Source organism: Sparus aurata, chromosome 5 (assembly GCF_900880675.1).
Source record: "Sparus aurata chromosome 5, fSpaAur1.1, whole genome shotgun sequence".
In the NCBI taxonomy this organism is placed as follows: Eukaryota; Metazoa; Chordata; class Actinopteri; order Spariformes; family Sparidae; genus Sparus; species Sparus aurata.
The window spans coordinates 2,430,509-2,439,745 of NC_044191.1; the positions used below are offsets into that span (position 1 = coordinate 2,430,509).

Below are 9,237 nucleotides of genomic sequence, written 5' to 3' on the forward strand. Positions count from 1 at the left end.
CTCAGTCGGGTATCGTAGCACTCACCGTCTTTGGCAGCTATCCATTTCCTGGTTCGTCCTGCTGGGAGTGGCCGCTGGCCTCGGGACGGCAATGCTGTGCGACTTCCGTGTTTTTACTGTTTCATGTCGGGGCTAGACCGGGACGACAGAGTGAACAGGACACTGAGGCAATGAGGATAACTTATTTGTGGAGGTTAGTGAGGTTACTCTCGGTTTCAGCTGTGTTTTTCCTGTCTGCTCAGATTTTAAGAGTATCACTGGGAAAACATCCACCAAAGCCAATTCCCCTGTCCGCCGAGGAGTACAGGCTCATATCCCCTGAGACATACCAGTATATTCTCAACCAGCCTGCAGTATGCAAGGACAGAAACCCTTTCCTGGTTTTTATGGTCCCAGTTGCTCCCCTGGAAGCAGCAGCAAGAGAGGCTGTCAGGAAAACGTGGGGTGCTCCAAGTCAGGACAGCCTCACTCTGTTCTACGTGGGGCTCCCTGAGGGGGGCCAGGTGTCCAGCATCCAGCACACGCTGGAGGAGGAGAGTAGGAAACATGCAGACATCATCCAGATGAACTTCCAGGACAGTTACAAGAACCTGACTATCAAGACCATGATGATGATGAACTGGCTGGCAGTCCACTGTCCAAATGCCTCCTACGCCATGAAGGTGGACGCTGACATCTTTGTGAATGTCTTCTACCTCATCAGACGTCTGAGGAGCTCCCCCAGGCAGGGCTTCATCACAGGGTCTGTGATAGCTGATGGCAGACCGAGGAGGGACGCTAACAGCAAGTGGCACGTGTCAGAGGAGTTGTATCCCGAGGAGAGCTTCCCTTGGTATGTGTCTGGAGCTGGCTATGTCTTTTCTGCAGACCTGGCCTCCAGGATCTCCTGGGCATCCAGGTTTGTCCAGATGATCCCCCTGGAGGATGTCTACATAGGGCTGTGTCTGCGTGTGCTGGGTGTGGAGCCAGTGTACTCCCGCAGCCTGCTGACTCTCAGGAACCTGTTTGAGATCAGAAAGCTGAAGTACGACAGGTGCACTTTTGCCAAACTGGTCATTGTTAACGGCTTTAATCCATCAGAGCTGTTGCACAATTGGCAAGACTTCTCTAAAGGCCATAGGAGCTGCTGACAGCAAACATTACTTAGCATGAGACCTTGAAACAAAGTTTCACATAATGAAATAAACAATCTGCTTTGAAGGAAAGAAAGCCATGTGACACCCAGCCGTGGGGGTGTTCAGGTTAAAGGGGTTGGTGATGTGGGTTTTAGTTGTAGAAAATATTATCTGTTAATCATCAGGAAATGTTAACTCAATTAATCAATTTGTCAAACAGCAAAAAAATAATTGACAACAGTTTTGATAATCAATCAGTCCTTTAAGGCACTGGCTCCTAACTGGTCCAGACCACCTACTGAGCTAATGAGGCAGGAAATAGACATTTTGACATGTAATGATAAGAAAAGCACAGGTGGTGTTACTAAAATAAACAATGGCTGAATCCCATTTTGCTTATTCAACACATTTCTGATACACCGGTAAGATTTCCCTTTCTCTGATTTCTCAAATTTTCCTCTCGGGATAACTAAAGACATTCAAATGAATCAATCAGCAAAGGTTACATTACTCTTTACGTATAAAGGTGTACACCTATAAATGCCCATAACTGCCTTATCACCTGTGGGCAAAAGTCAAAAGCACGTGTCGACAGGAGGCTGACTGCAGGTTAAAACAGCTTACAAATCCCAGACATATGCGACCTGTCACATGTGAGAAGGCACACTCTTATTTTTAGGGTCACAAGCCTAAAGGTTGGGAACCAAGTCAGACTCAGGCAATAATGCAGGAAACATGTCAGTACCAGCTTCTAAGATGTGAGAATGTAACTTTAATTTAATCATAAACTTAATATGTTTGAGGTTTGGACAGTTGGTTCGATGAAACATTCAGTTTATAAACAACCATGATCAGGCTCTGGGAAATTATAGACATGAATCACTCATTTAAATAGACTAAATGATTAGTCTAGAGAAACAATTGACACGTTAAATGATGCTTAACATAAAAGACTGCAATTCATTTTGGATTATTTTCTTGATTACATAATGCATTTCAGAGAAATGCCCATCACAATTTGACAGTTGACTCTATTTAATATTATTTCCTTATTGATATATTTTGAAAATAACATATAAACCACACATACATCAATACGCACAGCCTGACATTCTCCATGTGTTTACAAGTAGACATGACATGAAGTGTTTTATCTCACTAACACTCCAAACCCCAGAATATTCAGATTATGGTCTCCAGAAAGCAAAGATATCCTCATAATTGGAAGCTGAAAACTAAATAATATTAGGTTATCAAAAGAATTGGTGATTTGTTTCCTGTTCCTTTTCAGGGAATTTAACACATTTAACAAAACTTCAATCAGCTGAATTTTCAATTGTTTACAGGATTAAAAACTAAACCTGTTTTCAAATATGAGAATTCGCTCTTTGATATCATTGTGAATTGAATATCTTTGTGTTTTAGGTTTTGGTTGGATAGAAAAAGTGATGGGATATTTAATCAACTGCCAAAATTGTATAGACAAATCAGTTGATCAAAAATTGTTAATCATTTTGTCTGTAAAATGTTTGAAAAAAGTAAATGATTACCATCACAGTTTACCAGAGTCCAAAGTGACGTCTTCACTTTGCTTGCTTCATCTGATCAACAGTCCAAAACCCAAAGATGTTCAGGTTACAGTCACATCATTAACATCAGAGATGTTTGACCTGTGTAGTCTATGGCATTATATTTTTCTATATGATGCAAAAATGCAGCAAATCATCGCCAACAAGAAGCTGAGTGTTTGGCACTTTATGCTTGAAAATGGACTCAAGCCATTAATCAATATAACAGTTGTAGATTATTGGACGGTAGATTATTCGTCTGTTGTTAACTGATCAAACAGCTCTAATAGATAATTAAAATAACTCTTAGCTGCAGCCTTAAAAGTATGTATGTTGCGACTTCTGTCACATGCAGTTTGCATTTCAGCCTGACCAGAGAGGAAGCGACTCTCCCTGAGTCAGTGACTGACCAGACATTTACTGCGGCAGTCACAGTGCTTTAACTTCTTTATCCCGAGTGCTGAAAAAGTCATGTCATTTTAATAACTGTAGATCCTCCCTATAGGTGACTACATGGCAACATGTATTTTCAGAATATGCAGTTTACACCAAAGACTATTTGAAAATACATCAGTTTTACCGCCATTGTACTCGTTCGTCAGTAAGTGCCTGATATGTTTACGGTCCACATGTGCAGTATAGTACATGGAGCCAGCAAACATAGTGTTTATAATACAACATAAAAAATCAGCTCCCTACATTGCAAAAGAGATACAAAGAGCTTCACATAATAAAGACAGTACAGAATAACCTGCAGCATATATGTTGGATTAGTGTGCCTATTTATTCATAGTGTGCCCATGTATATACAGGATGTATCGTATGACAATGTGCCTATGTACCGGTATGTACAGTATGACAATGTGCCTGTGTATGTACAGTATGACAATGTGCCTGTGTATGTACAGTATGTATCTAATGACAATGTGCCTGTGTATGTACAGTATGACAATGTGCCTGTGTATGTACAGTATGACAATGTGCCTGTGTATGTACAGTATGACAATGTGCCTATGTATGTACAGTATGACAATGTGCCTGTGTATGTACAGTATGACAATGTGCCTGTGTATGTACAGTATGTATCTGATGACGGTGTGCCTATGTATGTGTGTTGTATCTGCACATGACAACCAGTTGGTGACAGTATTGTGCCAGCAGATGACATGGAAGTTACACTTGATTTTGCAGATGGATATTGCTTTTCAGTCAGTGCCTAATTGTGTTTTTTATTCTTTCACCTATGTCCTTATAAAGTACCACAGTGAGACACTGAACAATTCCTCATAGATTTGCAGTACTCCCCACCAATGCTTACTGAAGCCTCAGTATTTAAACATGTATCAGTCATATACTGAATCAAACACAGTATGCATTGCAATGCTTAGTTACTTAGTTATTTTTGTAAATCAGAGCAAATTCAAATAAAGAAACAGCAAATAAAAGCAGTGCAGTAATAGTCCAGTCAGTCTGCACTTTGACCCAGGGTACATTGTAACTGTAGTCTAATTCTAGGCTTTAAGTGATCCATAGGGACCATCAAATAGTTTATCAAAAGCAGGGATGTTTGTAGCTCTTTTGAGCTTGAACTAAACTTGCTATGGGCTTCTCTTCTCTCCTGTACCTAAACCTTAAGCGGACACATAACCAAATGGTTGAGAGTTCCCTCTTGTTCCTAGCCATCTCTGTCTTCTATATACGCCAGGGAGTGGCCTCACTGCCTAGTACAGTTCATTGTGTACTCCAGGCTTGTTCCTGCCCCAAAGGAATGCCTATGGGCTCCTAGAGTCTATTGTTCCAGATCTAGACCTACATAGAGTTAACCTCTAGCCACCTTGAGGAGGGGGGCCTTACCTTAAAGCAGTGAAGAGGACCAAGCCTGGTTAAAGATGAATCTTCTCTTTCATCAAAGATAAAAGCACTTTACCCAAACAAAAGTCAGCAAGACTTTCTGATATGTGGTACAGGTCTAATCGGATAAAAAATGGTAAGAGCAAAGTCAAAAGCGTGTGGGCAAAGTCCCAAAATGTATTTGAAGACCAAATGAGGAAAGGAAGAAGAGCGCCGACTATGATTTTACCTGACTTTGTATACTCAGCAGCAGGACTTACAGTAGTATACATACACACGTCTCACACATCACTGCACTGCTGTTTTAGAGAAGTGACCCACTGCCCCACCTTTGTGCACTTAAGGCAGCATAATGTGATTCATGATGATGATGTGATATGATTAAGATTAGAATAATGTTAAAAAGCTGATTACACATATGCCTGAGCACATCAACACCTTATTGCATAATTATACATGAGAATATTACATATTTTTGAATACATATCAAATCATTCGAGTATATCAAAGGGAAAATAGTCAGATCTAATCATAAAGATTTTTAAAACAAAGCTAGATTTGACATAACTGAAGTTATCTTCATAAACCTGAGTACATAAGACTCATATAAGGAGATACAATAAAATTCAGACACTTATAGAATCTCTTTAGCTTCAAACTCAATAAACAATCTTGGGGATTAGTCATGATGGTAAAGAGAACTGACATGTCTCATTCTTACCTTTTTGCTTTCCTTTTCAAGGTGATGATTATATATTTTAAGTTACATTTACTTCAAACTAAGCTTTAATGTAATAACACAAGCTGAAACACAATGACTGTTGTATGCATCCGCACAAATCATTATTTGTTACATCAAATTCACTTTGTTTTATTAATGTCTTTAATGTGCTGCCAATCACATGTGCCAGCACGAGCCATCAGATAGCTCCTTCTCTGTGCCTGCGGTGTGTAGCTACACTTCGGCTGTCATCGAGACTGCAACTTCACTTTTATCTCTTAAAGGAATAAATTCAGAACATGATTCCAAGTAACACATATTTCAAACATAACTACATATTTCAAGAGCAGCAATGAAGAACAGTGATGTTTACCTCTAAAAGTCCATATATGAGCTAATTCCTCTCTGGAAACTGTTGCGCATATCTTTGTTATGTTACTAATTATTCATGAACATTTGGCAGCTCTCTTTAATACACAACACATTCAATATGACTGTCATGACGTCAGCAGTTCAAGTTCCTCAGCATTATTGCCTTATTAAATCATGTCTCACAGCATATAGACAACTTTCATTATAGCTTGTTCATTTTTTAAATATATAACTACCACTTTTCGGGACAAACAGGACAGGAATTTTAGGGCATCTGGTGAACAAGGTGCTCTCCCTATTAATATTAGACGCACCTGATGTTAGTTGAATTGATCAGTTCCAGCGCCCATTTTTGATTAATTGATTTGTCTACAAAATGTTGGAAAGTGATGAAATATCCCATCACTGCATAGCCCACATATAGCAAGAAATGGTTAAAAGTAAACCCTAATATACATAGTTGATCAAGGTAAATTAAGGGATTTATAAATGGTCAATTTATTGCTTTAGGACAAGACATCACAGGTGAATATGGTAAAAACTTGAATATGTCACCTAGAAACTTCCTCAGTTGATTGTTTACATTATGACAGTTTTTTGTATGACAGGTTTTTATAAATGCTATGTTTAAATATGCAAATGGATGGTATAGAAGAGATCTTGGAGTCTCTCACATGCCTTCAGGAGAAGTGTAGTTGAGATTTAATGAGCTTTCTTCAACAGTGGTTGTATCCAGAGTCTCTCCAATGTCAGCTACTGAAGCTTTTAACTCATAGGTGTCTTGGTGGCCTCCCTCACTGACCTCTCTCTTGCACGGTCACTCAGTTTGTGAGGACAGCCTGCAGATTTACACATGTGCCATATTCCTTTCATTTCTTATGATGGATTGAAGTGAACTGGAGGGGATGTTCAGTGACTTGTAAAGGTGTTTGTATCCATCCTCTGATGTTTACTTAGTAATACTTTCTTGGCGTGTGCGTTTGTCTTCATAGTGTCGTTTTAGCCAGGAGTACTGATTAAACAGTGACTGGACCTTCAGACACTGGTGTCTTTATACTACAATCACTGGACACACATTCACTGCACTCGGGTCATCTCCATTTCACTAAATGTGAGACTTCTTGCAGTAATTGGCTGGTCCTCGGTTGAATTAGGTCAGTAACTTTAAAGGAGTTGAACACTTATTTTACATGCTATATTTTTGATTAATTGACATTAGTCTGTAGAAATCTGTTTGCACTTTGACATTTAAAAGTTTTTTTTTTGGTCAAAAAAGACAAATTATTTTGAACATGATTCCATTTATAAAAAATGGAAAAAAAAGTGGAAATTACTCAAGGGCATGAATATTTTTTATAGGCACTGTGCATGTTTACCTCAATATACAAGTTTTTAAGACATTTTGTTATTATCTAAAGAGTTTTGTTTATAGTTAGTATCTACATTACATCTGAATGTTTAAGATAATCTTCCTATCAGTGACAGATCATCTGTACAGGGCACGTTAGTACTGATTTCGGCTTTTAAAAAGGCCTGTTGCATATGAAATCAACTGATTGGATAATGTTGAAGTTGAAACAGCAGAAGGTAAGAGCATTAGATGCTGTGTAATGACTGGCCTGCTAGCTGATGCCTGCAGCAGAACCAGTTGGTGGCTTAAAGAAGATGGCTGCGTGCTTCATGATTCACCAGTGTGTCTGACTGTCAGCAGATGGCAGCCTTGCAGCCTTTTTCTGTTAGAAAACACACGTTAATACTGATCAGCTCATTTGCAACATGCCAGGGAACAAGTTGAATTTGTAGCTTTACTGTGGATACACATAAGTTCAAATAATTGAAAAAGCCTGCATTTTTAATATTTTCTTCCTTGTTGATTAGGATGCTTCCATTGCCTCAGATTTTTGAAGTACTCTTCTCCCGGTTTTCCAAGAGCACCGGACACAATTCGTATTTAGACAGAGCATCGTACCTTTTTCTGACCCATTACTTTGGTAATCATTACAGTGCACCGATTGTTATTGACCGATATTAGCTGTAAAAGGTTTAATCAGTGGTCTCTGTAGAACCCGATCAGAATAGCCGATCAATAAACATGTGACAGTTTCTCTATGTTTAAATGTCTCAGCCACACAAACCTCAGGACTACGCTGCTCACTGGCTGCTCACCGCTGACTAACTTCCTCCTGCCAAAATCAATACTGGATTTCAGTGGTTGGTTTATGGTTTGACCACATAACATATTAGTAAGGTCCTACAGCAATCCGTTAGTGACTGAGGGTATAGATGGACCAGTACCGCGGAACAATTCTCCTAATGTTCGGTCTCACGTTGAGTGGCCAGTCAGTAATTATAATTAGAGCTAACGAGAGTGTTGTGGAGAGATATTGATGCTAACAGCAGAAGAACCCTGCTGGAAAAAACAGCATAGACCAGCATAGCTGGTGACCAGCAAGACCAGTATGAGTATGAGGAGGAGTGAAGTTGGATGTGAAAGTCCAATACAGGACACAGAGTCAGTGAGGTTGTCACAGAACACCAAGTTTATTGAACACAAGCTTCAAACCTGCAAGATTTTGGGGTAATTTGAGGGCACCCGAAACAAACTGTAAATACTGCACTAAATACAAAAATATAAATGCAACACTTTGTTTTTTGCTCCCATTTCTCTCACAAGTTGAAGTAAACAATTTTATAATGTTTTTCTTTTTATGTACATAAAATAATAACTTCTTTCAGATTTTGAGTACATATTTGTTAAAATCCAATAAGATAAGCCATCCACCAGCAGTGTTGGGTGTAACGCGTTACAAAGTAATCTCATTACTTTTTTCAGTAACGAGTAGTGTAAGGCATTACCGTTCTGAATGTAGTAATCACATCACAGTTCGCCAAGCTTGTTCCTTACGTTACATTGCTAGTCGCACGCATCACCGGGGGGCGTCAATAATGGAACAGTGATTGGTTGGGGTTTGGAACGAGGTATCTTTCACCATCACCAATTGGCTTGTTGCCACTCGCAAGGGGAGATGGGATAACAATGGCAGCGTCAACAACACGAGCAGAACATGCTGCTGCATGCGACTTGCCTGAAGTCCCCCCGCTGTGTAAAGCCACTTTTGACGGTTGGAGATACAAACATTACTTTGAATTTGTTGAACATAAGGAAAATAACTTTTTTTTTTTTTTTTTTTAAACATCTGTTTATTGGTTTTTCATTAACAGGGCATTGTGTGAGTATGAGTTACATCAAATGTCATAGAAAGATATGTTGACATACACATCAACAGAAACAGCCCAAAATCAAAACAAAAGATACATCAAATTACAGGGTTACATTACCTTATCGACACCACAGCAGAAAATCACAATGGTTATTATTGCCTCGTTTTTGCATAGTCAATAAAGGGTTGCCAAGTCTTGTAAAATTTGTCAACTGAGCCTTGTAGGGTGAATCTGATCTTTTCCAGCCTCAGGTGCTGCATAACATCTCTTATGAATATAGTATAAGTTGGGGGTTGAGCCTGCCTCCAGTTCAATAAAATTAATCTACGCGCTAGCAGGGTTATAAACCTCGCCATAGTTGAGGAGAGTCCTTGAAGAGGACTGTCTT

At 39.3% G+C, this 9,237-nt stretch overlaps 1 protein-coding gene across 1 annotated transcript; it reads left to right on the top strand.

Moving 5' to 3' along the window:
- Window positions 1–3,625, top strand: b3galt8 (beta-1,3-galactosyltransferase 8). Its single transcript, XM_030416000.1, has one exon. The coding sequence runs from the start codon at window positions 171–173 to the stop codon at window positions 1,128–1,130; it is 960 nt and encodes a 319-aa protein (XP_030271860.1). The 5' UTR covers window positions 1–170; the 3' UTR covers window positions 1,131–3,625.
- Window positions 3,626–9,237: the final 5,612 nt, after the last annotated feature.